Source organism: Molothrus aeneus, chromosome 32 (assembly GCF_037042795.1).
Source record: "Molothrus aeneus isolate 106 chromosome 32, BPBGC_Maene_1.0, whole genome shotgun sequence".
Classification (NCBI taxonomy): Eukaryota; Metazoa; Chordata; class Aves; order Passeriformes; family Icteridae; genus Molothrus; species Molothrus aeneus.
Window position 1 is genome coordinate 688,665 of NC_089677.1, and position 14,514 is coordinate 703,178.

General features: G+C 41.4%; 1 protein-coding gene across 1 annotated transcript in view; it reads left to right on the forward strand.

Moving 5' to 3' along the window:
* Window positions 1–7,890, forward strand: part of ANO2 (anoctamin 2) — a 148,990-nt gene extending 141,100 nt beyond the window's left edge. The window contains exons 23-25 of the mRNA XM_066568424.1: window positions 723–904; window positions 6,077–6,182; window positions 7,609–7,890. Coding sequence (XP_066424521.1) covers window positions 723–904; window positions 6,077–6,182; window positions 7,609–7,890 — 570 coding nt within the window. The remainder of the gene's footprint in view (window positions 1–722; window positions 905–6,076; window positions 6,183–7,608) is intronic.
* The last annotated feature ends 6,624 nt before the right edge of the window (window positions 7,891–14,514 follow it).

Genomic DNA, 14,514 nt, shown 5'->3' on the forward strand with positions numbered 1-14,514 from the left:
CCAGGCTGAACAATCCCAATTCTTTTGGCCTGTCTCCATAGCACAGGGCCTTCAGCCCTCTGGCCATATTAATGGCCTCCTCTGGACCTGCTCCAACAGGAGAGAGTCCAGAGCAGAAATCAAAGGGTTTCTTAATGATATGATGTAGAGATTTCTGTGACTGATTGCCCTCACAATTACACCAGATTTATGGGATACCAGTCTCACGAGGTTTAATACCGGCATGAGATCCCCCTGTGTGAGATGTGTGAATCCTCATGCTGAGGGGAAAATGGACATTTACACTCAACAGGTTTGGTGTAACTACACCAAAATATAGCCCAAATTATACCAACTGGCTATTAGGTCTTGTTGTAGGTTTTTTTTAACTAGTGATAAACCTCCTAATGGCTCCAGAGATGAAAAGAATTGGAGCAATGTACAGTCCATTAATTGCTTTTGCCTCTTCCTTAGCTGAGCCTTCCCTTGGAGAGAGCAGATTACTGTGCCTTTTCTTGGAGAGAGCAGATTACTGTGCAAATATTCAGTACCAATTCTCACAATATAACTCTCCCTTCATTCTGTACCAATTCTGACCATATAATTCCCTTCACCATAACTCTAAATTTACCTGAACATGAAAATTTTCCCCTGAATTGCTTAACGTGGAGACACAGATTCACAATGCTGTTGTTTGCTTGTTGTTTTTTGTTTGTTTGTTTGTTTGTTTTTCCATCTCTCAGGCTTTTGTCATTGCTGTCACCTCCGATTTCATCCCACGCCTTATGTATCAATATGCATACAGCCAGAATGGAACCATGCATGGCTTCATCAATCACACCCTCTCATACTTCAATGTCAGCCAGCTCAAGGCTGGGACACAGCCAGAAAACTCCCTGTTTGCACAGGAGGTTTCATTCTGCAGGTAAAGTACTTGTAAGGGCAGTTTGCATAGTTGAGGGAATTTCCTTGGCTCTTAAGTCATTTTTCAAAGTGGGAATTGATAAAATTCACTTATATGGCCACATATTCAGCAATATTCACGTGCCTTTGAAAATGTGGTTCTGGAAGTGCTGCTTTTAGAGAATTTTCACGGTGTTACAAGGTCTTTAAAAGGGTTTTTTTCAGGGCATTAAAAGGCAAAATATACAATTTAGACAGACTTGATCCACAGAAAAAAGCAAACTAACACTTTCTTTACTGACAGATACAGCTTTATACATTAAAAATAATGATTTTTTTAAAATGGACACCCAGTAATTTGAACCAGATTTTGGTTTCTTTTCTGATTTTATTTATTTTATGATAGGCTTTCTCTGTCTTTATTAAATTCAGCCCTTAATTGCTGAGATATGAGTTTTCAATATATTATGCTTATCTTTAGAACCTGCACCAGTCGCCATGTACCTGTCTTCTAATTCAGATACATCTTTTCTGATTGGGGAAAAAAGGCTCAACTTCATTTAAAATATGTCCCAAATACTAGATACCGATAGAATAGTTCCAGTTTGTATGAAAAATCACTAATGTGGCTCCAGCTTTCAAAGTAACTTGGTATTTTTGTAATAATATACAGAAATTCAAAGAGCTGGTTTAAGGCATTACAGCTCAACAGCCTGTCTCCCCTTCCTTCTTGACTCCCTTGCTTGGTCTCTGCAATGGCACAAAATAATTATAAAAGTTCCTCTTCCATTTATTTAAGGATAGCCTTAATGTAGAGTGGTTTTCCATCCCTTGCTTTGATGTGCAATATATTTCACACTGATTTTAAGTGGGGTATGTATCTTGCCCAACTATAACCCACAAAATGACACATCACAATTTCTTCACTGGAAGCAGGGTAAACAGGGAGAGAAATCTGTCCCTGTCACTCTGGCAGTGCTGTTGGGATTGCCTTTGTGGGGAACCTACCATCTCACCTTGACTACAGCAGAGGACAGATGAATGCACTCCTAACTTTTAAGCAACTTATAAGCTAGTGAGCTCTGCAATTCCCCATTTCTGCAGCTGGGACTTGTTTGTTAGCAAAGTGTTCCCTGTTAGAGTATGCAGCATCTCCAGACTTTCAGATCTGTAAGTCTGTGAAATGCTTTTCCACTCTAGCACTTTTTAATTTTTCATCACATGAAATTCGCATGTGTTTTCTTTCAACAAGCATCTTGATCCACTTCACTGTGATTTTGCTACTTTCAGTATGCTGCTTTTTACCTTGTTCCAGCCACTGGCCTCTGTTTATAGATGCTTAAGTGCTGGTGTGTTTGGAAATACGTGCATTAACAACAGGGTGAAAAGCGCTCCACATGGTATGGTCATACACAGCCAAATACTCAACAGAGCCCAAATACAGGGAGAAGGGAATCATCTACACTGTGTTCAAAAGTGGTCCCTGCCTGATGACACCATCTGAGAAGAGGAAAAAAATTAATGCGTTAGTATGAGTAAGACAGAACTATGGGAACATTTCTCTTATCAGGAGACACTCCGAAAAATATGTCAGCATACACAAACACTGTTTCTCATTATCATCTGCCTCATTTGAATCTTACCAAAATCTCAGCTTTGGACATAACTATCACTGTGATAAAGTATGGGGTCTCTAACTTGCGTCCCAAGAGACAGGCAACCAAACACTGCCCCTCAAGCTGGAAATAAAATCTGTATTTCTGTTTCTGGCAAATGCATTGGGAACAAGCTGACCTCTCTTATTCTTAGATTTCTGTGACCTCTGGAGATAAATGTGGTTGTAATGAGGCTGCACTTTTCTCCTTATGGGCATTGCCAGAGATTAGGTATCTTAAAAATAACCATAACAAGCCAGAAACAACTCTGCCACTGAACATACAGAATACATTCTTCAAATGTTTAGAGCAGCATTTTTTTTAGTGCTGTGAAGTCTTTGGCACTGCTTCCAAAAAAAGGTTGCTGTAAAGCTGTTCTCATGCACAGTATTAGTTGTAATTTTACTTTTTTTCTTTCAGGGAAAAATTTGTATAGCTGAAGGCAAAATAGTAGCAAATCTTGCTAAGATATGGGTTATTTTTATTGTTTTTTTTAATCCTTGTAGTCTTGTATGATGATGGAGTACATACAAACCTACTGGTCACACTGAAAAAAGGAAGCAGCAGTCATTCAAGAGACTTTTCCTTTAACATGGGTCTGCTCCAACATTCAACGACTTTTTAAAGTGTCTTTAAATTTATTTTCTTAATGTCATGGGATTAATCTCATCTCTTCCTAATGATCAGTGGTGGATGCTACCTTTTTTCCCTGACTAATATTTTTTTACTCCTGCGCTGAAGATTCTGTGATTATGGATGTTTTCTCCAATTTCTTCTAAAGGCCAGATGAAGAAGGAAATTAAACAGATTAGCTTATTTGGACTGATTTGAAATTCCACCTATATACAGTTAGATTTTTTTTTTTGCCAGTCTTTTTTTCCCCCGACACAATAAACTTCTGAAATACGTTACATTGTCTTAGCTCTAGCTTCAATTCCTCAATTCCTTCCACCCAGCTTCCCCTCTCCTACAATTCTCTACTTTCGGTGCACCTTTTTCTATTCTTCCTGATAACTTTTCTGTGCTCTATTCTTCAACCATATTGACCACTTCATATTCTTGTCCTTTTTCTGTGGAATTACAGTTGCTTGCTATTTTGGAAACACAATTGTCTTTGCAGCACTGGTTGGTTGCTGTTCCTACTATATCTGCTGAATCAAATATTTTAAGAGTGAAGCATTGAAGAGGTGAGGGCATCAGAGAATCATAGAATATCCTGAGTTGGAAGGGACCCACAAGGATCATCAAATCCTGACCCTGTACAGAAGACCCCAAAAATCACACCTGCGGATATTGTCCAAATGCTTCTTGAGCTAAAAAGATGGTCTTTGTAAAAAATAAACTACCTGTAGAATCTAGGGGTTAGAAAAGGCCCTTTGGAGTCCCATGTGCCAGAGAATAATTAAAAAAGGAGGTGGGGAGGAGGCCCAGCTACCTCATCTATAGCTCTGGCAACATTTTCCTTCACGATAAACCATTTGCTAGTGTTCTGTTGAGTGTAGGTTCAGGCATCATAAGCAGTGTGATTCCCAGCTGAGCCAGGTGAAATTTCCAAGGGGTCTGATGTCCTGCAATACTTAGATAGTTTGTGAAGCTCAGAATGCATTAAATGGAAAACCCATCACAGTTGGTGACCCTTCCAGGTGAACCTGGGCTCCATTTCAAGATTGGGATTGATTTATAGTGGTCAGCAAAGTCCACAAGAAACTCAGTGGCTTTCCTTGGCTTTGATGTTCAAGCAGATTAAGTTCAAGGGAACTGACTTTGGCCCTTGACGCAGCACTTGTACAGATTTGAGCAACATGTGGGAGTCCACAATGTCCAGAACAGTACCAGAGGGGGGATCTGGCAGTGCAGGAACAGCACAGGAATCCTAAGACAGGACGTGTGCATGCACTGCTGAGCAAAACCATCCAGGGGCTAACACAGCCATGGAGTTCTTCCCAAAATTAACACAGCCCCCAATTTAAAGTGGTATTCTCCTCCCCATGGGCTGTACCTCATGTCCTTTGTCTCCAGAAGCTGCAGCACAGAATGACATCCAGCATTCCAGACTCAGTTTCTTGGGGGTGGGGAACAGCAGGATGTAGGGAATGCATGGACTGCAAATGTGTAGTTTAACATGCAAAACCATGTGGGTAGAACTTGAAGGTAATTTTGGCAAGCACACCTGCAAACTGAAGCTGACAGATTTTATATATGAACCCTCTCCATTATTCCCCAATGGAGGCTTTTGCACAGTCTAATGAATCTTACTGTCAGGATGGGTTTTGTGGTATTCAAAACAGATTTTCCCTTTCTTAATTTCATCCCATTACTCCTAGTCAAACACTGGAAATGGCACTAAATTATCCCTTTCAGTCCTAAGGGCACAATTTGCGCATGGTTATCATGTCCAAGTGTGGCTGTTACTAACCAAAGTGGAGCAATACATGTGCTGCTCTTTAATCTTCTCGATGAGTCAATCTCCTCAGCCCTTGTACTGTTCTCCTGAACTACCTTTAATTCATCGCTGTCTTTTTCTTTGGTTTCCTTTTTTGTTTTCTTTTTTTTTCTTCCCCCCCCACTCTCTGGAATCTGCACAGCTGAATGGCTGAATGCAGTAATCCAGGTGTGGATTTACCTGGGCTGTTCAGAGGAAGGCTAATTCCCCACCCCAGCACCATTGTGACTTTTGTTGATACACCCACAAGTCATGCACTGTCCTGCTGCCATATTTCAAACTTGTGCTAACTTGCTAGCCTCTGCAAGCTCCCGGCTATTTCCACTTTCAAACACTATCCCTTCAAAGATCCTTCAAGTGTTTTATTTTTAATTATTTTCCATTTTCCCATATTATTCTCATTGTGTTTCCTGTCTCCATTGCTTTCTGTGTTTCCTGCTATTTGCAAAACTTTCCAATTTAGGAGCATCTGTGATTTTTATTAGCCTGTTGTTTACTTCCAAATGATTGATGATAATACTAAAAGCAACAGTCTTTACACCAAACCACTAAGGCTCTGTTTTATCCTGTCCAAGGCTAGACAGTTAATTTAGGAAGTGCCTTCCCCATGGCTCCCCCTTTCGTTAATGCAAAGACAGGAATCACCAAAGCATGAGTCACATTTTAGGTGGGCTGAATTATTCCCTGAATTAATCAAGTTTTAGGTGAAATGAATGCAGGTTTATCTCCTTCAGTCTGAAAATGCCTTGGACTATCTCTCTGCTTTCATTTTAGCATTTTATTCCATGTACATTGATGTCAATTTACATTATAAAATAAAGGGGACTTCTGTCAATCCTCTAAAATCTGGACATTTCAAAAGTTAAAAGAATGTTCTGACTTTGGTTACAACTGTGAAAACCAGACTGAGTGTGTTAAATGTAGTGGAAGTAGTCCAGCTCTAATTCAGAAGTTGTATTTCATAATAAGGGTTGAAGTAGGAACATCTGGAGGATTTGATTCTTTGAGTTTTGTGATCAGAAAATGCATTAATCACAGCAATTGGTGCTGGAGGAAATTGCTGTAACTGTGATAACTGAGCTGTTTCCATCTCCAGGTTCAAAGACTACAGAGAACCACCTTGGTCCCCACACCAGTACGAGTTTTCTAAGCAGTACTGGGCGGTCTTGTCTGCTCGCTTGGCTTTTGTGATTCTATTTCAGGTAAGTTGCTTCACTTTCAGACACAGAAATATCATCATAGATGAATCCAAATGCATGTTCCAAACCAGCCCATGTCCAAGAGATGCGGAAAGCGAGACCCACATCTTCCTTAGCCCTTGGTGTTAGCAGTGATCCCCAAAATGCCCCCGGCTTTTGAATGTTTAAGTGGACTTTGTCAATTTTCATACTCTCAGAGGCACCACTTGTAGAAAGCACATAAATGCTGTGTAAGCTTGTTAACGGCTGTTCTTTACCCGAAACAAGAAATAAAGAGAATAAATCATCGAGAGGTTTTTCTACTCTCTTGAATGGAGCAGAGTAAATTGTCCCCAATGTGAGGATTTCATTAGCAAGGGATTTGCCGTCATGGCTTGCCTTTCCAATGGCTTCCTTCTGCCCTCCTCCATGATCTGGGATCCTTCCACAACCAAATTGGGCCCATCCCTCTTTTTCAAATCTGTCTTTCTTTTTTCCCCACCTGCCAAGTGTTCCCAAGTTTCTATGAATCTTGCCTGGTTTGTATTGCCCTCTTATGCTTCTTTGCCGTGCCTTCAGTAATTTTCCACCACTGGCTGCAAAGCACTTGAAAGCAACTGGTTCTGCTGGGCTTCAAACCCTCTGCCTGTTCTGCCAGAGAACATTCCCTGCTTAATTAGCTCCATTGTCTTGGATGGGGATGGAGAGTTCGTGCTAGCAGCCCCGTCAGCCAACTGCTCCCACACGTTTCCAGGCATTACACAAGTCACTTCTCAAAGCACTATGACAATACAAACCCTCAAAACATTTCTTTCCTATAGATTTCACAAGCAAGCAAAACTTTTTGCCCAGTCTGCTTCCTGCTTGATGTTATAAGCAGCACCTGTAATCACCTTGACACCTGAGGTTTGGGATTTTGGCTTGCACAGTGTGGCAGTGTAAAAAAAAAATCCTGCTTGTCAGCAGACAGAAGGATTAGAGATGGCCATGAAAGTTGTCTGCTGTGTGCTCAGGCCACACTGGAAACACACGGGTGTCTTTGCCTTGCGTTTCAGGATTTTTGATGGTATTGGAGGATGTCCTTATATTAATGAATTCTGAACTCAATACCAAGGAATTGCATGTTGAGAACTGAGCACCTTTGGATGCCTGTAAAGAATAATGTTGGTTTAGCTACTAAGGCCATAGATTATTTGATGATTCTATGTCCTTTCCTATTTCAAACCTAACTGAAGCAACATGTTTAATTCAGCCTCTACACTGACGGGTAGCTGTGCACAAACCTGAGCTGCTCCTTGAAATAAAGCTTTAATCAACGGCTTAATACCACACACCACCAGCAAAATGTGTTTGACATCTGTCTCATAGCTATAACAAAGGTTTGGTTTTGCTCCAGTGCGAGTATCTTTGATTTTTCATGCTTGCTTCACATCTACTGCTGTGCTTGCAGAACCTGGTGATGTTCCTCAGTGTTCTGGTTGACTGGATGATCCCTGACATCCCCAAGGACATCAGTGAACAGATCAAAAAGGAGAAGACCATGCTTGTTGACTTCTTCCTGAAGGAAGAGCACGAAAAGCTGAAGCTGATGGAAAGCTTTATTGCACATGACAAGCGGAAGCGCAGGACTGGGACCAAAAGCAGAAGGACCAGGGCTGCCAGCTTCTCCCAGTGTCACTGCAGCCCCAAGGGCAGCTTCACTTCCTTCAGCTCACAGCACACCATGGTGTGACTCCTGAGGGAGGGGAACAGCCTGTGCTTGCCTCTGCTTACTACATGGTGTGATACTGAGCCTAGAACAAGGGAAGGAGAGAAGGGACAGGGAGCAAAAGGAGGCTCTTTTGCTTCCTTAGAATCTCCAGATGTGAGTGGCTCTGTTACAATTTAAATGCCCTCTGGGCTGCAGCATTTCCAGATTTCATCACTGTGAGATAAGGGCTATACTGGGGCTGTAGCTGACAATGCATGCGAGTTGGGAAGGCATGCGGGAATTCTCCTGGCAGGAATTCTCCTGGCAACCATCCCTCCTCCTGCAGATGCCCGATGGGGCACTCCTGCTCTAGTCTCTATCCTTGGGCAGGTGGGACTGACTGTGGGGAAGGACTGACCATGGAGAAGGACTGTCTTTGGAGAAGAACTGACCATGGAGAAGGGCTGACCATGGAGAAGGGCACACACCTCATGGTCTCTTGGGCTGCAGATGTCAGCAGAGGGTTTGCAAACATGTGGAGTCTGAAGGAGTCTGTGCTTCCCTAACCTACACTGCCAGAGGGTGCCACCTCTGGAGGGCATGCAGGGCTCTGGGAGATTTGGGAACAGAAGGAATTTAAATCACTGGGCACTTGCATCTATGGATATATTGTGCTTTGCTTAGCAGTAGCTGGAAGGCATATGCTGGTGAGTAAGGAGGCCATCAGAATGGCTGAAGCTCCCAGAACCAGGGAAGCTCCTTTGCACCCATTGTCCTGAACAAAAAGCTAAAAACCAAACCTTGCATGTTTGATTCTCCTCTCACTTAGACTTGGAATTCAGCCAGTGTCAAGAAGAATCATGCCACTGAATCACCAGTGCAAAGCTGAGGAGTGAGAATGGAATCAAGCCCTGTAAATCACGTGGCATCTCCACGTACACTGTATGTAAAGTAACCAAAATTGCTGCTGTTGTGATTTACTGTAAAGTAAAATATTTTGCAGAACTGCATTTTGCTGGAAGGTAAACATGTTCACTAACCAATCTTTCACCTACAAGCATTTAAGGAATAACTTTACTCTGTCATTAATGAAAGTTAAACTTAAAAAATCTGTTTCTTTTCCTGTTGATTTTGTCTCTAACCCAGCTTGAAATTCAGAGTCTGCACAAAAGGTTTTCTTCTCATTTTGTCTTCTCAACAATACTTTCAAAACCAGAGAAAATACAAACCAAAATAAATACTTCAGCTTCAGCCATTCTATTCAGGATTTCTCTTTAACATAATAATGTTATTTTATATATATCTGAAGCCTAAAATTTTACAAAATTTTACCAATGTCTTAGATGATTTTTCTCTGTGACAACTTTTGGTACATAAAGGGAGGTGCAAAAATAATTTCTTTATTCATTTAGTGCCCAAACTAAGGCACCTCAAAATGGGAAAACTGTTTCAGGCAGGCTGAAATGAAAAAAAAAAAAAATCTTGGAGTTTCGTTTTTAAAATTTACTTTTGGGTTATGTATTTCTTCAACATAGAAATGGACTTTGAAAATATAATGTTGTCTGAAATAAAATTGCAAATGTTTAACTTTGTTGAAAAAAAGTGAGTCCTCTCCAAATGTTTTCCTCTTTTTTCCTGTCAAAATTCCTTGTTTTGTTTTGTTTTAATTTTTTTAGGTGATTGAATGAGTTTTTTGTTTGTTTGTTGTTTGCTTTTTAAGTCTTTGGCTCCCTTACGGAAACCTGTGACAGGGCTGAGACATAACCTTTGATTTCTTCCCTCTAAGATCAACATTTAAATGAGGGAACGGTATCTCCTCAAAAACAAATTGTCTCATTTTACTTTCAAAACGCCAGCAAAGCCCTGTTGGGGATTCCATGGTCTAATGTATTAAGAGAGTCAATATTTATAGCATCTATTCCCTCTTTTACACCAAGAGGATGCTCTGCTGTTGGACCTGTGAATTTGAAACTATTGGGGCTTTGAAAGTATCTGTGCTTGTTTTGTGCAACGCTATTTTTTTGAAATTCAATCAATTCTCTTGTCCTAAGGTGACGTTATGATGCTTGTATCCCCATCCATGTGTTCTGTTTATGCTGGATATCATGTTCTGTGCCTTCAAGACTGGCTCTGAAGAGCGAATGTTTTGTTTTGGTTTTGCTATCAGCCGCTCCCCAATGACTGGAGGGACACAGAGACAGGGCAGCACATGGTGCTGCTTTTGCTTTTTGCTTGGCTTTTCACTTTGCTCTTGCTCTTGCTTCTGCTTTGCTCTTGCTTTTTGCTTCTGCTCATTAGTTGGTTTAGCTAAGCAGTCCAAATTTTCCCTGGACTGTTTCTCCTTTCCCTTATTTGGACCTACTAGAACCTGCTCCAGACTGGGACCTAGGAAACACTGGGAGTTTGCACCTTGTGGCCGCAGCAGCTACCCCAGCACCAGAGGGACTGAAAACAGAGTGACCACCCCCAAGAGAGACTTTCTGAATTTGTCACCTTTTTCAGAGCGGTGAAAGAGTGTTGCCATCTGGTATTGTTCATTTTGTGTGCTGGGGGGTGCTGTACCTGTTAAATAAACAGGTTCTTTCCACTTCTCTCTGAGGAATTCTTCCCGAACCGGTTGGGGGGAGGGAATCCTTCCAAACCGTGTGGGTTTGCTTTCTGGAGGGGCACCCTTTTGGAGGTTTTCTCCCAAATTTGCCCTAAACCAGGACATCTCTTCACTCCAAAATGTCTCTGATGGGGAGAAAATATCTTTCTAAACAGTAGAAATATCAATTTTGTTTGTCACAATTCTTCCTTGCCTTTTTCCAGGAATGTGGGAGGGTGTGCAGAAATGGATTTAAAAAGGGATTGCACACAGGTTGCACAGCGATGAAGGATGTTCAGAATTAAGGGTTTCCTTAAAATAGCACGATTTTGTACATTTTGTACACTCTCCCTCCATCCAGGAAATACCTTTTTAAAAACTGTGAGTCACTCCAAAGCAATCAGAAAAATGTTATTCCAAAGTTGAGTGCATTAGGCTGTTGTTACATAGGATTTCCATAACAAGCAACTGAAATGCTAGCTGTGGTGCAAAAATGATAAAGTTGTTCTTGATTTCCTGGCACAAGGAACTAGAGAAGCCAGCAGATGCACACTGATGCTCTGCAAGTTCTTCTGAGGTTTATATATTTCACCCAAACAAGGCTGGGAAAGAGGTATGTCAGCAATCCCGGCTGATGTCCAGATGGGATCTCCCTTGATATCACAAATGGAACAGGCAGCTCAACTATCTTTATCTCTGATAGACTTGCTGTTTCCCCCTTAAACTTGAGAGTTTCATTCACTGAGGATTCCTGCTGGTTTGATAGCTGACTCAGGTGCACTCCCTGAGGATTGCACCCTTTGTTGTATTTCTATGGCAACCTCTGGATTCTCCCGACACTGCTTCCCATCAGCTGCTGTAATTGTAGATCACTGATCAGGTATTTGGTCATTCTCAGGTTCCAGCTTATCTTTTTTGGACAAAGCCAGACTTTATCTCCCCCTTTGTTATCAGCAGGATAATTGTAAGTCCACCCACAGAGCTCCCCTTTGCCATAAGTTGTGCTTCAGAAGCAGAGAATGGCTGTTCCAATAGATGTGCATGGGGATGCTCCATAGGGACCAAGGGAATAGAGATGCAAGTAGAGGCATAAAGGTAGCAAAACCTGTGGGCTATTGTCACTCCTTGCTTTAGCAATGAAAACCAGCTAAAATCTCTGCAGGGAAAAGGGGAAAAAAAGTAAGCAGAGAAGGAATTGCATACAAATTTAGTGCAGAATTTCATAGCCATTTTGGACCACTCCAGATATAAAGTGGAAACCCCAATTAAACAGGCAAACAAATGAAAAGCAGCATGTCTGTGTGTGTGAGTAGCTAACACCACACTGGGTGCTACAGCTAGTACCAAAACTCCAGATCCAAACTCTAGTATGCATGGAGCTTCATCAATAGGAACATTTGAACCTCCATATCTAGTCAGAGCAGTGCAAATAGGAAGCAACAAAAAGGAGGAGTGGAATGGCTTGTATAAAGCTTTACCAGCTCCAGCTGGATGTGAGCCTGTCACGTCAGGCAATGTGAGGTGTGTTTACCTATCCAGCAGAAACTCCAGTTTGCTGCTCTGTTTACCACAACTTCTCCCTGGGACTGGTGGTGCAGGATAGTGTCAAACAGCTTTGAGGAGTTATTCAGGAGAAGAAATGGACCCAGATGGAAGGAGCTTCCTGCTCCAGATGCCATACTGATGCTCAAATGCCATCAGTTAGAGGATCTATCTGATCCACACAGCCATGTGAACCCTCTTCCTGTGCTTATCTCTAGTTTTAAAGGGGGTTTTCAGGAACTGAGTGAAGCTGTGGGAATGTTGGCCTTTTCTGTCATGTCTTCTTCATGCAGACCTTGCCCACTTTTTAAATCACCAGCCCTAGATACATTTTTTTTGTGATGGGTATCACTGGCTTTTCAGTCCTCATCTCGGGATATAAAAAACTTTGCTGTCTAGACTACTCTTGCAACATTAATGACACTCAAACCTTTCCTTTTTCCAAGAAGAAAAGGGTGACCTCTGTGGAGGTCTGCTTGTTAAATAATTGGTTGGAAATGCCCAATCCACCACACACAATATTCGCCACTATTAGAAATAAACTCCTCTGACTACAGCAATATAACATCTGTTGCTGCTCTGCAGTCTCACCCTTTAATTAACCACAGATGGTCTCTCTGTTCCCTGTCTAGTCTAATTATTTTGCTTTTGAAAAGAAAAAATAAAACAGTTTTGTTTGTGAGTTGATCTTTGTAGGTAAATTCCTGAACACCTTGTACTGGATGTCTTGTGTGTCCTGGAACATAAAATTTCAGATACAACAGTAGAATTGCATTTAAAGGTGGGAGACGAGGAGGATTTACACCTGAACTCCCAGTTCTTACCTTGCAAGGGCCACCAGTCCATGGTTCATCTGAAAGGCCCACAGACAATGGAGGCTGAAGAATATTTTTAGCAAAAATATGAGTACAGAGTCTGTATGAACCACACACATCCTTCTCAAGGAAAGGTCTGCACAAAATTTTTACTAAATGTGTTTTGATCTATCCTAAATCCCCCAGTACCACCAAAACTCTGAATATCCCCTGCAGTTTCCATCCTTTACCCATCATCTGCAAAGGTATTCAATTATTAATTGATTATTCAATTATTAATAGCTGCATTAATTAACAGGGTGCCTTGCTTCCTCTTTCCCAGCCCCAGAGGAATTGTTAAAATCAACCAGATTCCATAACAACTGCTGAGACAGACTGATAATACTCTTTATTTGTACATAATGATCTAATTAAACATTTTTATTTTTGTGTATTTCAGTTGCTTGTTGACACAATTCTGCAGCTTTATTTTTCCTGATTCTTAGGACTTTCACTAAAAACAAGTCCTCTATTCACAGTTTCCAAGCCACTCCTGGTTCCACAGATACAGCTTCAATGAGCAAAATTATTACTATCAAAGAATTATATGTGTCTCTAATGCAATCACCTGAGGCAAGGAAGATTCAAACCTCACTGGAATCAGTGGAAGTCTTTCTTTTGGCTTCAGTGTCCCCTTGAGCTGAGGGGGTTTTTTTCCTCTGTTCAATTCCGTGTGCAGCTTTTAGCAGTTAGGTAGAAAAACTGGGATAGCAGTAGAAAAATGTGCATCCCCAGCAAACTTCCATTGCTGTGGCCCTCAGTGAGTCCCACTGTGGAAAATGTGCACTGCCAGCAGTTTGGGATTTGACCCTGCATTTTCCAGCTATAGGATCACTCTCCAAAACTGGCTGGCAAATTTTGTCTGCATTAATCCTGGTGTTAGGGCTAGCTTTAGTGAAGTTGATTTTCAGAACTGTGCTTCCATGGGGAAGGACTTAAGGCAGACACAACTGTTAGTCACTTTTGAAAGCTATCATCCTTGAATTTAAATATACAAGGAATATTTAAATATATAAGGAATATAAGGTTCCACCATCTGGTTAAACTTGTGCAGTTTATATCACAGATATCAATCCTTATATCAGGCTCCCTGTAATCCAGCATTGTAGTGTCTGATTTCAGTAACTTCAGGGATGTGATTAACAGGGAAGCAATGTGATCCATCAGCTTGGAAATGCTACTGCAGCCCTCCAACTGAACCATGCATTTTTGAGAAAGACTGTGGAAGTTGTGCCTTTAGGACCAGAAGGAAGCTAGGTAGGAAGGTGGAAATGGGCAAGGAAAGGAGCTCCATTAAGCTGTGGGGATAATGAGGGCATCTGCACAATTTTTGCTGGTATATCACAGCCTCATAGTGTCTTATTCCAGTCCACAGCCTTATTCTTTGCTGGAGGAAGCTGTTCTCTGCTTAAAGGGAAATCACAACCCTACTTGAATCTGCCCCACGAGGTGAAATCTGCAGTGATTTCTGCAGTGATTCCTGACTTTCCTGATGCACTTTAAGCACAAAAGGCAGCAGAAATCCAAGCAAAAAACTTGAACAAATACACAGAGATATTCTAACATTTTCTGCCCATCACTCATACAGACACCTCTCCTAATGAGCTAATTCTTAAGAGGATTATTTTCCCAGAGCTTTTCCAGTAGCCACTTTAAATAAGGGTCAAACAAACATGACAATAT